This window comes from Argiope bruennichi, chromosome 10, assembly GCF_947563725.1.
Source record: "Argiope bruennichi chromosome 10, qqArgBrue1.1, whole genome shotgun sequence".
Lineage (NCBI taxonomy): Eukaryota > Metazoa > Arthropoda > Arachnida > Araneae > Araneidae > Argiope > Argiope bruennichi.
The window spans coordinates 36,815,844-36,834,936 of record NC_079160.1 but is presented as its reverse complement, the minus strand read 5'-3'; the positions used below and the strand labels follow the sequence as shown (position 1 = coordinate 36,834,936).

Genomic DNA, 19,093 nt, shown 5'->3' with positions numbered 1-19,093 from the left:
TAAACATAATTAATGACATGCACGTCATAATCTGCAGCACACTGAAAATGGCTCCAGGTTTATTAACATATTTAATGACATGCATATATATATATATTTATTATATTCTGCAATACACTGAAAATACTTTCAGGTTTATTAAACATATTTAATGACATGCATATATATATTATATTCCATAGCACACTGAAAATTCTTTCAGGTTTATTAAACATATTTAATGACATGCATATATATATTATATTCTGCAGCACGCTGCAAATTCTTTTAGGTTTATTAAACATATTTAATGACATGCATATATATATATATTATATTTTGCAGCACACTGCAAATTTTTTTAGGTTTATTAAACATATTTAATGACATGCATATTATATTCTCAGTAAACTGAAAAAGCTTACAGGTTTATTAAACATATTTAATGGCATGCATATATATTGTATATATATAAGTTATAAGATTCATAAACTGGTTCTCCAAATGTTTAATTTATCACATAATATCCACCAGAACATTTCAGAGAAGACAGAAATAACAACAGATGCAGTGTGGCTTTGACAAGCTAGCATCTATCTTCGATTTCAGAGACACCCATTCCCTATAGTATTTACTAAGAGGAAGTATAAAACAGATAAACATAGCAAAGAATTAACAAGATTGTAATAAATACGATTTTGTTGCAATCAGGGCATTTTTACTTTTTCTTTTTACTGTTGAAATATATTGAATCATGTGAATTGATGGAGCAAAATGAAGTCATGTCCATCTCCTAATATATCAAAATAGATTTATCTAATAAGATATAATTTTTATGTTACATTTGCCAATTTGTCAAAGCCTGGCTATACAGATAAATTAACAACAATACTAACTCTAGTACATCTATCATTTATGAAATACATTTATAAACGGTCAATGATAAAATTAAATGTTTCTTCACACATTAAAAGATTTCTTTTCCATCTGAATCATTAAATGATAAAATTTTTATGTGGACACAACACTTTAATGAACATTGCACAGATTCCAATGAGTATGCATGCATCTTTGGAATGAAAATGCTTTATAATTATGAATAAAATAACAGTAAATGAGAACATATTGTAACATTGAAACAATATGAATAAATATAAATATAATAACAATTTGAATAAATAGAAATAAAATAACAAAAAAATAAATATGAATATAATAACAATAAATAAATATGAATATAACAACAACATGAATATAATAACAATATGAATAAATATGAATATAATAACAATATGAATAAATATAACAACAATATGAATAAATATAAATATAACAACAACATGAATCAAATATAAATATAACAACAACATGAATAAATAGAAATATAACAACTATATGAATAAATATAAATATAATAACAATATGAATAAATATGATGATCAATGGTGTTATAAAGCAAAAATTGTTATGAGGTAGAATGTGGGATGACAGATATATCAAATAATTCACTTATCATAATATAAAATAGAGATTGGCATGTTTTTAATTTCCATAACTATTGTATATTTTCGAATATAAGCGAATTGCTCATAAGCCGAGGTGATGTTTTTATTCAGAAATTTACCCAAAATCAAAAACTTATATATAAGCCCCCCACCCCCACCAAAAAAAATCCAAATACTTTCAAACATGTTGCCATGATTGTGAAAATATTATTAAGTAAGTAAAATGGGTGGATTATTATCTAATCAAGTCACTACAAAGTAAAACTTCAATGATTATAGTTGTAACTCTGGTAACTCTCTCTGGAGCTTGCAATATTATTAGTAACAGCATAATTTCAAAGCTACTAATATTTTAATCTGAAGTTCAATATGATCATTCCTCATCAGCATGCATCTGTATAATGATTTCTAAATTTGGCAGCTGATAAAATGTTTCAGAACAAGTATCACATGCATATGGTTTTTCTTTTGTATGTGTAAGTATAAATCATGCCTGTAGCTAAGCTATATTGGTTAGGAAATTTGCACAAAAGCTTGTAACCTATGTGCTTTTTTTATAAACTGCTCAGCAAATATTCTACAGATATATAGCTTATATTTCATAAACATAGAAAATTGAGCTTTATATTTGGTTTCTATTTGAATGTTTTATTACAAATATCAAATGTAGATGATTTCTCTATTATATATATTCGAGAATATACCTTTTAAGAAGTTCGATAAAAAATGTTTTAATATACATACCATAGGCATTCAATTTCTCTTTTGCGTATATCAGTAAATGCAATGTTAAAGAAAATATTTTATTGTAAAATAAATTTGTGTTTCTTAAGTATTCATAAAGATATATTTAATTGGGTATGAGGAAAAAGTTTTACTTAATAATTTATTTGCAAACCCTTTCATTTTCACATACTTTAGTAAATATGGCTTTAGAAATCCTTGAAAAGAAAACGTTTTACTGTAAAAGTCACATACTGGCCGCTTCTATATCCTATGGTGGGTACATAAATGTGCTTTAAAATTCAGCTGCCCAGGAAAAGTTTTAATATATATATATATATTCATAGATATACCATTTATCTCTTGAATATGTTCACAAAAGTAATCTTTTTGATAAAAAATATTTGAGTACATTGTCACAGGATAATGGTTTCACTTTTTAATGTATATGGTTAGTATTTAGAATGTATCAGTAAATGTGTCTTTAAAGCTGAGTCATACGAAAAAGTTCTATCGCAAAAGTGACATGCATACGGTTCCTTTGTTGTATGAGTTCGTAAATGTGTTTTTAAATTCGACTGCTGAGAAAATGCTTTGTCGAACACATTACAAGCAAATGGTTTTTCTTTGGAATGTGTCATTAAATGAGTTTTTAAATTCGACTGCTGAGAAAATGCTTTGTCGAACACATTACAAGCAAATTGTTTCTCTTTGGTATGTGTCATTAAATGAGTTTTTAAATTCGACTGCTGAGGAAAGGTTTTGTCAAACACATTACAAGCAAATGGTTTCTCTTTGGTATGTGTCATTAAATGAGTTTTTAAATTTGACTGCTGAGAAAAGGCTTTGTCGAACAGATTACAAGCAAATGGTTTCTCTTTGGTATGAGTCATTAAATGAGTTTTTAAATTCGACTGCTGAGAAAAGGCTTTGTCAAACACATTACAAGAAAATGGTTTCTTATTGGTATGTGTCATTAAATGAGTTTTTAAATTCGACTGCTGAGAAAATGCTTTGTCGAACAGATTACAAGCAAATGGTTTCTCTTTGGTATGTGTCATTAAATGAGTTTTTAAATTCGATTTAAAAGAAAATGCGCCTTTCTCCTTTATATGTGTATTTATGTGTCTTTTTAAGTGATGGTGCAGAGAGAATTGCTTGTTACACAATTCACAGACATACCGCTTCTCTTTCGTATGCACTTGTAAATGTGTTTTTAAATTTGACCGTTGAGAAAATCCTTTTTCGCATATATTACAAATGAATAGCTTCTCTTTTGTATGTGTCAAGAAATGTGTTTTTAAATGCTGCTTCCGGATAAATCTCCTACCACACATTTCACAAGCATATAGTCTGTCGTTCACATGTATCTGTGCATGCATTGTTAAATTCGACCTAACATGAAATGACATGTTACAAAATTTACATATATACAGTTTCTCTTTCAAATGTGTAGCTAAATGCCTTTTCAAGTGATGCTTCAGGGAAAAGTCTCTATAACATATTTCACAAACATGCTGTTTCCCGTTTGTATGTAATTGCATATGTTTCTTTAAATATCTTTTCACAGGAAATGTTTTAGTACATACATCACATTTGAAAGGTTTATTTTCTTCATTCGTCTGCAGAGGATTCTTCATATTACCAAACTGATTAAATGCTTTGTTGCGTATGGTAGGCATGAGGGATTTTTCTTTCACTTCATTTAGTTGAAGAAACTGCTTGACACTCTGATGATTAAAGCTTTTACTGCACATACTTAACATACAGATTTTGTTCTGTAATATAAATTATTTTTTCTTGAATTCATGAATGGCATAGAAAATGACTAGACATGGAAGCATCCATATAATTTTAAGCAAGATGAAGTATAAAATTCCTAGCTGACTGTCTGTATTTCAAAAATGTTCATGTAAATGTAATATTACCAGGGAACATAGAATATAAATAACTCACAATTCTTCACATAACTCACAATTTACAAGAAACAACACAAATAAATTCCTGACAATAAAAAAAGTTTTTATGTTTTTCTTTCAAAACCTTGATTTCAAGGGAAATTGTTTTATGACTAGAATTCATGATTTTTGAAGTGTTCATTCACAAACCTATCACTGGATGCTGATAGTTCAAAGTAATTCTAATAAAATCTAATGCTTTCTTTCATTTATTAAAATATCAAGATATAAATTTTCAGTTGAAGAAATATTAATCTTTAGCAGATATCCGAAACTACAAATGATACCTACCAGTTTTCTCATTGATGGAGGTTTAACACATTCAAGTGTTAGAACTCAAATCCAATAGTTCTATTTCTAGAGCACAATTCAGGGAAAGATCAGTCAATAATAGAAAAAAAATCTGTAATTTTTAGATCTGAATGCCCAGGATTTAAAGACAGCAGGCCTTAATCAATTACAGAAGGCTTTGAACATTTTATCTGGCACTGCAATGATTTTCCACACCAGGTCATTGTAACACTTATGCAGGCTCCGCAATGTGTTTCCAAATCTATAACAAATAAAAATAAAATGCATAAGTCATTTGAAAGTTGTAAAATTCAAACACTAAGTAGATTTTCTATAAATTTTCCTTACAAATATTATGAAGCACAAGAAAATTTTTAGTAAAAGGCTTTGAAGTTAATAATTAAATGATTAACTTCTATTAATTAAAAATTATGTTTTAATGCACAAAAAGATTTTTGAAGTATATTGGAATCTTATAATTGATTTAGCTACTCATTCCTGATCAGTTCTTATACATTAAAAAAAAAGCTTTATCATAAACTGAGTAAAATACGTCAAAAATCAATACGTAGATTCAAATAATTGATATTTATTCACTTAAATGGTTCTGTACTATCTGAAAAAAGGGATGTTGACAACAGAAGTAATACAAAGAATAATCTTTACATCAATCACATTTGTATTTTTCTTGTGTTTTGCAATTCTTTTGTATTCATTAAGTTTATTTTGGGAAACATTTAGATAAAACAAATATATTTTATTTTTATAATATCATTCTGTTTAGACATATGCTTCCTTCCATGCTATCTAAAAAGATAAAATTACAATCATACTAAGAAAAAAATTATCATTACAATGTTTAATTTTTCATTAGATAATTTATTCTAATTTAAAAATTGCTTCATATTTACGGAATTATATTAATTTTTTTTTTTTTTTACAAGACAGAGAGTTGTCAATGGTAACAACTCTCACTTCATTACAGTATGGCAAACAAAACTGTGCTTGTTGCTAAATTAAATGAACGCTACCTTACACTGAATTGTGGCATCATAATTTTTTCACCTACTATAATGTATTCCAAAATTAGTCTCATGTGGTATATTTGAAATCTATCATTTATAAATATTGTTTTTCTTTTGTTTCTTGATTCTTCATCAATACAAATGAAAATAATTAATACTAATTAATAGCAATGTGAACTGTTTCTGAAAAAAATCATTATTACTAAATCATATGATTATATTTACAGTTTGCTGCTAAAAAACGTAACATCAAACTGCATTACCTAATGTTCCAGATCACAAGGTTCCCCCCCCCAATCTTATTATTATGTATTGTAAAGACTGATGATTCAAAACTTTGCTTGTAAACTAAAATATGTAGTATAGAAGTAAAATATCTTTTTTTATAGTATTATTAGCTATATTTAAGCTAAGAATTTCAAAATAATACAATATAGAATATAAATTAATACAAAATAATACAACACGGACATATAAAATACAATGAAATATTGAAATGAATTTTATGATATGATTTTAAATAACTTTTTATAAGTGTTAGAAGAATGCACGATCATTTATTATTTCTCTTATTAATTTTGAATTTCTAATTAGAAAGCAAAAAACTTGTTACTTATAAATGCTCATTAACTGCAAGATGCTATAATGATATTTCATAATTTGATTCCTTTTTTTCATATTGATATTTTCAGCAGACTAATTAATTTATCACATTAAATTTAGTTGCTGAATAAATGTATAAATAAAAAGAACCTAATTCATTTTTTTTTGTATAAGAATGATTCACAGCACAAAAATTAAATAATTGAATTAACTAATTTACTATGAACTATACGTCATTAAAGCAAAAGTCTGCTTTAAATACATAGAGATTTTGAAAAATGAGATAAATTTCATAAACAGATAACTAAAATGCATCTTTTAATTCTTAAAATTTTAAATATTTTAAAGCTAATTAAACAAATAATAACAGTAACTAAATACAGTAATTTCATATAATGATATTTGCATTTTTATTTTGATGTTATTTTTTACAAAAACATTTATGAAATATTTATCTGCAGTTCCATCTCTCAAAAAATTGTAACAAAACTTTATAAAAGTAAAATTCTATTTTTCAGTAATATAATAAAATATATGATAAGTTAATGAAAATGAATGTTAAATAATAAGAATTCTCACATAAAACATGCAATTAGAAATATACTCTATTAATTGATATAACAAAAATTGAATAAAGATGAAAAATGTCTCTATTTTATGAAAAGATCTCTAAACCTGCCTTCTTTTGGACTAGCACTGCATTTTATTTTATATGCACTTCACAAAGGTATATTAAATTAATTTTCACTTTAATTTCACTTGCAAACATTACAAAACATAGCAAATTTATAATGGAATATTCAAATTCAAATAAATATCAAATATAACATTTTTTGTTTTTATGTTATACCCTACTTTTGACATATCTTTCTAAATCTTTCAGAACAGTAAAGTCAAGAAAGGATATTTTTAAAATAAGTAAATCAGGGAATGATAGAACAATAGTTTAACAATAATTAAACATTATTTCACAACAACATACAAATACCGTTCACATTTAATAAAGATTGCAAGCATTAAAGGAAAAAAAGCTGAAAACATAACAAAGTCATTAAAACTCTTATATCTGGCCACAGAGTCAGGGACCGATGCCTGAAGCTTGCAGTGGATGTTGTGCATGTGGAGTGCAATTGAGGGGGCCCAACATGGTTAAGAACTAAAATAATGTTCTGTACAATAATAGCAGGATGGGAAGTAGAGAGGAAGAAATTTAACTGGAACAATAGATGAGTTTAGAAATATACAAAGTTTACAGCATATATTACAGTCTAGTGCAAGTGTGCAGCATATTATAAACGTAAGATAAATGGATTTACTGTCATTTACCTCATCCACTAGGTTAGATTACATATAATATTTTGATCATTCATACTATAAATTGTTTAATATTGTTAAATCAAAGCATCTACATGCCAAGGAAACAACCATCTGTGTGTGTGTGTATATATATAGATATATAAGCAGGAAAGGAAAAAAAAAGATAAGATAAATTTCAAGAAGTTACTAAGTAGATCGGTTTTTAGCTGCAAATTAATTCTAGCATTGAGATTGCTTTGACTTCAGAAATTACAATTCAAGCTTTAACTGGTGAAGAAAATTCCGTACAAACTGCGCAGACTTTGAATGAAAATGTAGAAATTTGTTGAAGAACCGTATTTTAATGTAAATATGATCAAAACAGAAAATAACAAGAAAACTGACAATAATAGATATGTTTAAGTGATAACAGTGACCCAGGTTTATAGCTAAATATTGTAACTGGCAAGTTTAGAATATTATTCATGAAAACTGGACATGTACAATAAAGGAGATTTTGCTAAGACTGCTGAAGGTATATCATTTTCCATTGTATACTACTAAAAAAAATGCCAAAAGGTGAAGCTGATCTTCACAACTCATTAATTTATTTAAAAATGCAAGACTTGGTGTTTTGTTTTTGTTGTATACTATTTTCCAAAAGAAGAGGACACGAACAATCTATGCAATTTATAGCTGGTTATAATAACTGAAGAAAATGTCAACTGCAATTCAAGATCATGTGTGTTTTATTCATCCCTTTAATTCATTTATTGCTTGGAAAGACTTATTAAAATGATTAAATTTATGTTCAAATATTGATAAAACAAATTAAGATAATATAAATAAGGACAAGAAATAACTGAAATTACTATTTCAAAGAATTCTAGAATCTCATTTAGAATTTTTTGAAATCCCATAAAATAATAGAAACATCTAATAATGATTTTTTTTTAAAAATCAAATACAACTCTGTGCTAATGGATCATATGAACAGAATAAAAAATTCGAATTGTGTCTCATTTAACACATGGATCACAAGAACAAATTAATCCTGCATTAGGAAATAAAGTTCTTAAAAAAATTAAAGATGATATAAAAGCAGCTACAAACTACAATATTCTAATGGATTGTACTCTTGATATTTCCCATAAGGAACAAACTTCAGTCATTATTAGGTATGTAAATTTTAAAGATTAACTATAAATGATCCATTAATAGAGTTTATTGAAGTAACTGATGCAACTGGAGAAGGACTAACAAAATCACTATTGAAAAGATTAAGTGAGTTTGATTTAGATATTATGAATTGTAGAGGACAGGCATACCACAATGATAGCAAGCTCAATCTGGAATAATTGCTCTAAACCATCATCTAATTTATGTGTCTGGTCTATCACACTCTTTGGTCCAATTCAGTTTTAACTATGACCAAAAAGTTCAAGAAAATTTTTTGCCAAATTATAAAACTATACCCAAATATCAAGTTATATAATCACATGCTATACAGTATGACAACTGAAATCGCCATATTGGCAAAAAATTTTCTTGGTCTTTTTTGGTTGCCATTTCAACTAACAAGTAGCCGTTCTTGTAATATATTAATTTGTGATGTCACTTCTACCAGTATATATATATCAAGTTTTTTTTTGGATATTGCAACTCTTATATTGCTTATTTTCTGCATCCACAAAAAGATGGGAAATTCTACAAAAGCAATTAAATATTATTTTTAAACCATTATGCAGTATATTAAATTATATATATTTATATATAATTTAAATCATTATGCATATACATTATGCAATATATTGGGGATTCAAAATAGTGTACAATACACAATTTGGACCAATTTGTAATGACCTAGAAGAATATATTGATGCAAATGAGAATACAGTGGTATCTGAAACTAAAACTTTGTTGGATTCAATACAAGAAATGCCATTTGTATTACGAATTGCCATTTATTATATACTATGAATTGGAATATTTTTCAAAATTAGCACTATCAATAAACTATTTTAAGCACAAATAACTGTTCTTGATTGATTTAATTTAAACAATAAAATTAAAACTGAAATCCAAAATTTAATATATTTTAAGACGAAGAAAAAGTGACAATACATAATTTCAGAGCATTTTCTTAAAAAACAAATTTGAAAAAGATTATATTTCGAAATTTCTGATGATGAAGTTATAGAAAACCTGGTAGAGGAATTTAGATGTTATTTTATAACACATTAATTAATACTATTACTGCACAGATAGGAGATAGATTTAAAGTATTTCAAATTAATCACTGATATAAAAACTTTCAAAAAATATAAATTAGAAAAATGATCCAAAAATTTTGTAGATAGATGAAAACCTAATCCAGGAAGTTAGTTTTCTATGGGATTTGACTTTGAACGAAAGAGAAGTAAATGATGCACAAGACATATTGCAATACATATAAAACAATAATTATAATGAGTTATTTCTAAATTTGTTAACTGTATTAAAATATTTTTTAAATAGCCAATTACTATCCCTATTAACATGAAATGCACAACACTGTTGTGCATTTCAAGCATAAGACAACCTCACAATATTCTCTGGCATTCAGAATATTGAAGGACATTGTGAAGATATCGGGATATAACTTGTGCTAATAGGGATAGCAAATGCTGAGCGCTCTTTCTGCAAATTAAAATTAATTAAGAACTATTTTTGGTCAAACATGTGAGCAGAATTCTTAAATGCATTTGCTATAAGAAAAAGTCAAACATTATATATAAAAGTAAACATCAAAAAAGAAATTGCAAAAAAATTGTAATTTTTCTGAAGTAATTAGTAGCAAAAACAAAATTGTACATTAAATAAACATACAATTATATTATATGTTTGTGTTTGCAATTTTTTTTTTTTTTTTGCTTTACAAAAAATGCAGGGCCTAAATGATTTTTTGCACCCAGGCCCATTTTAAGAGAGGGATGTCTATGCATAGGGAAATTATTATTAATAATAAAATCCAAGATTGCATCACATAACTGAATTCTCCTTATGTTTTGTAACATTATTTAAGTGCATATATGAAATATAAATATATTCAAGTAGAAATAACAGAAGCTAAAGGAATATTTAAAAGTAGAGTAAGAGGACATTTATCAGTTTAATCATCCTTTATAGAATTTATCACTAACTGAATTTCCATTTTTGTTTAAGCATAGCAAATTTTAATATAATAATAATGAATTTTCATATTTTGTATCATTAAAAATGAAAACAATCAAAATATGTATAAGAATTTATTTTAATATTGTACTCACAATAATGTTTTTATATTTTACATTTTAATATAATATTAGAAAACAGAGTATGGGAAAATATAAAAATATTTCATATAAAGATTATAAAATAGTGATTTTTATTCTTCCAAGAGATATTAAACTATGGTTTGAAAACGTAAGTAACAAATAATATTCAATTTTAATTGATGTATAATATAAAAAATTAAGATTAAAAAATACCTCAATAAGTTGCAAAGTGCTAATTTTTCTATCTCCACTCACAAACCTTTTCTTCATACTTCTATAAAAAAATCTACATGAGAAGTAGTATAATAATTTTAAAAACATTGTATTCTTGATATTGAATGCAGAACAAAATTATATTACTTGCATTTTCAATGATCTTAATTAAAATGATTGTATATTACTTCCCATTACACTGTAGATGTCTGAAGTTATTTAAATAATCAAAATACATTCTAAATTAATGAGACATAAATGTAAAAGGGAAATTTTCAACACTAAAAATAGTAAGTGAGAATTTTCAAGAAATCTATTGAAATACACATGTATTCACAGTAAAATTTTTTAAAATAACAAGGAAAAGAAATGGGAGATAATGTGTACTTAGTGTTATTTTAAATAAGGTAAATTTTGTAGATTGCAATAAATTTTGAATGAAATGTATTAAATATGATGTGAAATTATACTTTTATTTTCATAGAAATAGTGACAATAATAAAATTTATTATTGTACACCAGACTGAAAAACCTTTTTTTTACAGGCAAACTCAAAATAATTAAAGTTATCACATGCTCTAAACCAACATCTAACACCCAAGAAAGTTTGACAAAATAACATTTATGCTGAACAAAATAGGCATGAAAAAACACAAAATTTATAAATAAATATAAAAAGCAGTTTTATACAAGTCACTATCACAAAGGCAGATGGAGAGATGATATTCTTAATACAGATAATTCAGAAAATTACACTGTTTTCCATATCGACTAAAAAAATATTTAATTAATTTACTTCATCAAATAAACTTTTTTCTAGAATATTTCATTTCACTCAAACTTGCAACATATATCTAAATTAAATCAGAAAAAATTATATGCTCTATTGCAGATATTCTTCCAGAAGAAGAAAAAAAATTACTAGAGTGTTTATTAAAACACTATTAAATAAGCAAAAAATAAACATCAACTCTTTTTCTTTTAAAGAAAAGTACTCAATAAATTTAACACCTGAGTTTATACAATATATTATACAATATTCAGAAATATAATAGGGAAATAGGAAGATAAAAATAATAAGAAACAGAAAAGAAATATATTATTATTTACTTGAATAATCAGTGTGTAAAGCAATTTTGGTCATTCTGTAATCTGTATCATGGGAAAACTTTTGGATATATAATTGAACTTTTAAAAGTAGAAATAGGCATTAATTCAACAACATTTACTTAAAATTTTGTTGCTTTCTAATCAGCTTCTATAAGGTGCTTTCTAATAATTTGTCTCTAGTAAACAAACGCTGACATTTCTACTTTACGCCAAATCACCTAACCTACAACAAATACTCGCCAAGTTGATGCCAGCTGCTAGAAATTTCTTCGCGAACACCGTTCTTCACGGATCCTTGTGCAACTTCGGGTTTAAATGCATGATTTGTTAAGTAATCCGGATCCAAGTATAATATGGTATTCCGATTAAAAGAAGAAGAAGAAGAAAAAAAAAAAAAAAAAAGGAACTTTTACAAGTAAGCTATAAAAATATTGTTTTCTAATTATAATAATAAGAATTTACTTTAAAATTGTGCATAATTATATTAATTTAACTATATTTTGTTAATTGATTAATAATTCATAATTTGCCTTAATTCAAATCCAGAATAAATTTAATATAATGATTTCTATTTAAGATTTTAATTCAACAAAGTATATCTTTTTTCTTGAATTCCTTTAAAAAAAAGAATGTCTTCAGTTAATGAATGTGCCTAGTAACACACATATATTGTACAATATTGTATGGTATTAAACAATATTTACAATATTTTATTGTATTGCTGAACATTAAATGATATAATATAATATCAATATTGTACAATATTGTGAAACAGGATGTGCTACCTAGAGTTCCATTTAATAAAATATTTCAGATTTGCTTTTCTTTGATTTTAATAGGCTGTTTCGCTAAATTGCATTTGTAGACCAACTCGAATACTGTGAACGAAAGTGAAACAATAAAGTTATAAATAACTCTCATTCAAGTTAAATGCAAGGTTATATCATAAGCGTATTATTTATTTATAGTACACTTTTGTGCATTCCACCTCTGTAATAATATGGAATAACTGAGAAATGAAAATCGGGGAAAAAAGGTTACACATTTTAACTCTTTAACCAGCATTATTCAATACTTCTGAGACTGATATAAAAAGAAATGGACTGTTTGCTGTATTTGTATCCGAAGTAATTCCCAATATTATATAGTAGTGTGAGTTACGTAATGTTATATAATAGTTGAGAGAAAACAATATTGAAATAGGGATGACGAATGTTTTACGAGCGGTTATTACGTAACCAATATCATAAAGTCACAAATACCAGTGATCAATACTTTTCAAAGAGGGGTGAGATTCAAATCCTTGATACGATCTTACTGGTGATATTTCGATTACAGGTTTTGGATTACGATAGAAAGTAACAATCGATACGATCTGTCCAATGGAAGCTCTCAAACAAAACAGAAAAGGAGAAATCTGTGAATGGGTTGAAAAGTGAACGAACCGGTTATTCTTGGAATCATCGTATCAGTGAATTGAATATCACTAAAATTTATTGGAGCTGTGACTTCACTAGAAAGTGTGAAGTCGCCGCTCCACTTCATGAGAGTGACCTTGACTTTCCGATATTCGCATTTGATGATGCACTATTTCATACAAATAATTTTTAATTGCTTGTGACATGACTTTGCATATATTCTGTTTACTGCTGGCTCCATCTATTGGTAAAATATAGAACTAAAGTAAATATTTTAAAGAAATCACATATATATTTAATTCAAATTTTTTGGAAAATGGTTTACTCCAATAAAGAAATTAAATAAATAGTTTTGAAAAAAAATCAAATTTAAGAAGTAAGCTGAAATAGATAAATTAATTCAATCCCACGTTACTTAAATTAGTAAATTAAGTATTAATTACAATTAATAAATTTTATATTTAATGCTGAGTAATAATTTTTAATTAATAATATGATTGAAATAACAGATATTTGGAACACATATTTAAAAATAACAATAGCAAAATGATTTGTTATTCAAAAAATCGTGGATTATGCATCTATATTCATAATATTGTTCAATATTTTCCAAATATTATACAATATTGTGGTACTATTGGGTATTAGATATTAGAGATCTATTCAGTTGTTTTGAAAACGAAACAATAATGAGTGACAATTTTTCCTGAACGCCCATAGAAAACTTTCTGTTATCATAATAAGAACTTAAGGGACATTTAACAATAATTATTTAAAATGGAATAAGATAAGATCAATTAACTTTTCATTAAATGTTTTATATGAGGCTTATTTTAAATCCTACGTTATATGAGCATGTTGACATTTCTTTCTAAGTTTCTTGAGATTTTGTTGGAGTTTTAATATTTTGTTGTGTTTTAAAATTATTAACTGAAATTTATAAACCATAATAAGATTTGTATTGTTTACGAATTTGTCGCAGCACTATAAATCCATAATAGGTAAGTGCTGCAGTCAATTTCAAATCTTTTTCTTTATTTTATCTTAGTAATTCCGGATTATTGTATAATATTTGCATATTCTTATAAAATATTATGAAAATCGAGGAATACCGCTTACCGCCTCAAAAATATTGCATATCATGTAATAATATTTCACATATGCTACATTCTCAATAATATTATAAAAGTAAAATTTTACAAAAATATTTACTTTAATGCATAACTTCATTTATTTTGAGGAAATTTTTTTTAAAAATAGACTTGAACCACTTTTGAAATATCATGTGCGATGAAAATTATATTGTAAATTCTATTTTTAGTGATGTTGTACAGTAAGTTCAAAATAAAATTATAAAATGTGCATTTGCTAATATTATAGATTATGTTTTTGATTTCCATTTGTCCAAGAATTATGAATATTAACTTAACAAGTTTAATTATTCATTTAAAATGTAAAAATTACTCTGTATATTAGAATGTAGTTTCGATTAAAACCAGCATAAAATGTGCTAATACCACACTATTGGATTAATGATATAATGAAACTTGATATCTCAAATGAAACTTTATCATTGCTTATAAAATTGAAATTGTATTAGGATAGATATTTAGGATTGCATTCACAAAAAGTATATGCAAAAGCGAATTAAAAAAAATAGTTTTGTAGAATTTGTTTACATTAGTTAATTCAAAATTAAAGGAAGCATTGTTCTACAACATAATTAGTTGAAATTAAGAATGTCGTCTCCGGCCTCAAAATAAATATGCATTTGTGAAATGTAAGGCCTCGGATCCATTCAGCAACATGTCTTTAGATTTAAAGTTTAAAGAAGTAAGAGGTAGGGATTTGTAGCAACAATGGCTGTTATCCTCTGGTTCCAGATGTAGAGAGCAAGAAATTTGTTCTACAAACACACGAGCGTGTCGTTAGATTTAACGGCAAAATTTTATTTTTTACTGAGAGACTAACTATGAAATAGTGCAAATTGATAAAAATATTATTCAATAGGTATTGCATTATGTAATATTGCTCATATAAAATTACACATTAATGTATGTAAAATATTGAAAAAGCCTCGCCTTTTACTCTGTTCCAATATTGAAAAAAATATTGTGCAATATTATTCTTGATAACTCTACAATATTTTAAAGTATTTATTAAGGTCTACTGGATAAATAATAAGTTCTACTAGATCAGTTTAATTGGAGTGACAACCAGGCAGTGCTACAGATCAGATGGCAACAGTTTCCGAAGTTAAACAACTCTCCTTCTCGTAAAGAGTCCTTACTGTATTTTATGTTAAAAAAATAATATCCTCCTCAGTCCATTCAGACTATAATTGTATTAATAATGCTAACAAATAGGAATGATTATAATATAATAAAAAGGCATCTAGTAAATAATTGTAACAAATAATAACAACAATAATAATCATATTCATAACTAGCCGCCTTTGGCGACCAGCCGGTTCGCCAATCTTAATGTTTGTTTAAATTTTAATAATTAAATAGGTTGAACCGGAATACTCCGGTCGTACCATTAAATATTTTACGCGATTCCAACTTTAATAGATTCTTCAGCAAAATATTTTAAAACTTCAAATTTTGATAGTCATATAATTCACTCATAATATTATAAAGGCCATTCACTCATAATATTCAGTCATAGCGTGGTATGTATCTCTCAAATTTTCTGTTACCCCTCGTAGAAATTATGCTTTAAATTAAAGTGTAAATGATTAATCTGCAATGAATATAATAATATTTTTTACTGAAACAAAGCATTTTTTTAATAATATGATTAATGATAATAGAGTCACTGAGCGTTTAAACTTTATGGTAACTAAAGAATATCTTTCTTAATTTATGTAATATCTCAAGAATTTGTCAATAAAATTTTCTCAGATTCATCATGAACGGATCGATTCAATAACAATGTTTCATTTTAAATGCATCAAACACTAAGAAAATAAAATGAATCGTTTAAAATAATCGGTCGAAAACAGGTTTAAAAAAACTACCTAAAAAATGATGTACTTAAAACTATAAGCATATACAAAAAAAATATATAACTAACATAAATACAATTTAATTACAAAAGCATGCAATTAACCTAAAAATAATTTAAATCATTGAAAACAGGTTAAAAAAAACTACTTAAAAAACGATGTACTTAAAACTATAAGCATATACAAAAAATATATAACTAACATAAATACAATTTATTTACAAAAGCATGCAACTAACATAAAAATAATTTAAATCATCCGTTGGTTGTCATGGCATCAATCAGAACATAATGCGCATGCGTGAATTTTCTTCGCCACTTACGGTAATGCAAATGCGTGAATTTTTCTACGCCAGTTGGGGTAACGCTATGCAGATTATACATTTTTAATTTCCTTTATTCTGTGTTATTTTAATTCAAAAGTACTTCAGAATGAATCTGAAACATGGATTAATTAACAATGTTTCATTTTAAATGATTAAAACATTAAGAAAATAAACAGAATCGTTTAAAACAATCCGCCGAAAAATGTTAACCCTAGCCTCATTACTGTTGGGAGAAAAAAAAACTAAAGCCTTACTCATTTGGCGGTGGGGAAAATGGAAGATTTTTTTTGGCGGAAAAGTTGGCGGTGGGGAAAATGGAAGATTTTTTTGGCGGGAAAGTTAGTTTTTAATTAATAATTAAAATTCTAATTAAAATTTCAAAAAAAGGGACCCCAGGTGCACATTCCCGACCTCTAAGGTATACATGTACCAAATTTGATAACTGTATGTCAAATGACCTGGCCTGTAGAGCGCCAACACACACACACACACACACATTGAGCTTTATTATAAGTATAGATAATAAGAATGGGTCTTTAAATGAGAAATAGCATTATACAGTACCTTCACAATGGCAATTACTAGATGTCATTAAAATTTGACATGTGGTGAAAGTTGCCGCGGATAGACAACTCTCCTTCTTATAGAGAACCTCCATAGTTTTTAATTTAAAAATAAAGAATACCCTCCTCAGGCTATTCAGACTATAATTGTATTAATAATGCTAACAAATAGGAATGATTATGATATATTAAAAAGGTATCTAATAAATAATTGCAACAAATACAACAACAACAACAATAATAATAATAATAATAATAATAAGAATAAGAATGGTTTTTTAAATGATAATAACATTATTGAGTATATTCACAATGGCAGTTACTAGTAGAGATGCATAATCCTCGAATTTTTTAATAATAAATAATTTTGCTAATGTCATTTTTAAATATTTGTTCCAAATATATGTCATTTCCATATTATTAATTAAAAATTATTAATTAGTATTAAATATAAAATATATTAATTGTAATTAATACTTAATTTACTAATTTAATTAACGTGTGATTGAATTAATTCATCTATTTCAGCTTACTTCTTAAATTTCTTTTTTTTTAAACTATTTATTTAATTTCTTTATTGGAGTTAACCATTTTCTGAAAAATTTGAATTAAATATATATGTCATTTCTTTAAAATGTTCACTTTAGTTCTATATTCTACCAATAGAGGGCGCCAGTAGTAAACAGAATATATGCAATGGTCACAAGCAATTAAAAATGATCTTTATGGAATAGTGCATCGTTATTTTTGTTCTTCAAATCAAATGGGCATATCGGAGAGTCAAGGTCATTTTCATGAAGTGGAGCGGTGACTTTACACTTTCCAGTGAAGTCACCGCTCCGATAAATTTCAGTGAAATGCAATTCAATGATACGATAATTCCAAGAATAACCGGTCCGTTCACTTCAGTGGGCAACGGACTTTACCTATGCATGTTTGAACTCTTGTCTGAGAGCTTCCATTGGACAAATCGTATCGACTGTTACTTTCTATCGTGATCCAAGACCTGTAATCGAAATATCACCAGTAAGATCGTGACAAGGATTTGAATCACACCCCTCTTTGAAAAGTATTGATCACTGGTATTTATGACTTTTTGATATTGGTTACGTAATAATCGCTAGTAAAATATTCGTCATCTCTAATTAATAATGTCATTAAAATTTCTTAAAGGCTCATCTTATTATAAATGTTTATGATCAGGTTTTACTTGTATATTTTAGCTACATTACGAGTATTTATCTATGTTAGATTATGATGCATTTACTTATTTTAGGTACGTTACTTATGAAGGGGAAACCGTTGAATAAGTCCCTAAAATGCTACTTACCCTTCAAGAAAAGGCAAAATGTTTATGAGAGTTGATTAAAAGAAATCTGAATATACATGCTCAGCAAAATTACAGGAGTCAGTATAGTCATATCACTGACTCTCCGACCCACCCGAAGGTACACGGATAAATGATACTGAATGACCGGACCGCCGCAACAGCAACGTTGGCAGGAACTGTGGTTGAATCCTAAGGGCCATTACCGGCCACGGTACAACCCTTCCCGAAGGAAGTACGTCTTGTCCTCGATGGGAGGAGCCAGATCCCCCACCTATTTATGTACCTACCAGGGTGGTGAGATCCAACTACCATACCGGAAGCATCTCATCCTCATTTCGAGGTGCCCTCCCGCTGGTCAGTATTCAATACTGAAAACACCAATGACTATGTGTGCCAATCTGCGTATAGTAAAAATATTGAAGGTAATAAAAAAAGAAAAAATAAGGAG

At 26.9% G+C, this 19,093-nt stretch overlaps 1 protein-coding gene across 4 annotated transcripts; it reads right to left on the bottom strand.

The window, feature by feature from the left end:
- Positions 1-1,422: 1,422 nt before the first annotated feature.
- Positions 1,423-12,223, bottom strand: LOC129989150 (zinc finger protein OZF-like). 4 transcript variants are annotated; one of them, XM_056097499.1, is made up of 3 exons: positions 12,000-12,217; positions 10,890-10,962; positions 1,423-4,718 (listed from the first exon to the last, which is right to left on the bottom strand). In XM_056097499.1, the coding sequence occupies exon 3, from the start codon at positions 3,971-3,973 to the stop codon at positions 2,660-2,662; it is 1,314 nt and encodes a 437-aa protein (XP_055953474.1). In that variant the 5' UTR covers positions 3,974-4,718; positions 10,890-10,962; positions 12,000-12,217; the 3' UTR covers positions 1,423-2,659. The 4 variants fall into 4 exon arrangements, with proteins under 4 accessions (XP_055953474.1, XP_055953471.1, XP_055953475.1 ...); XM_056097496.1 differs by having other exon boundaries at positions 10,890-10,950; XM_056097500.1 differs by having other exon boundaries at positions 10,890-10,950; positions 12,119-12,217.
- Positions 12,224-19,093: the final 6,870 nt, after the last annotated feature.

What these genes read in the sequence shown, in the direction of transcription:
- LOC129989150 (XM_056097498.1), bottom strand. Translation starts at nt 3,973, where the DNA reads ATGTTAAGTATGTGCAGTAAAAGCTTTAATCATCAGAGTGTCAAGCAG.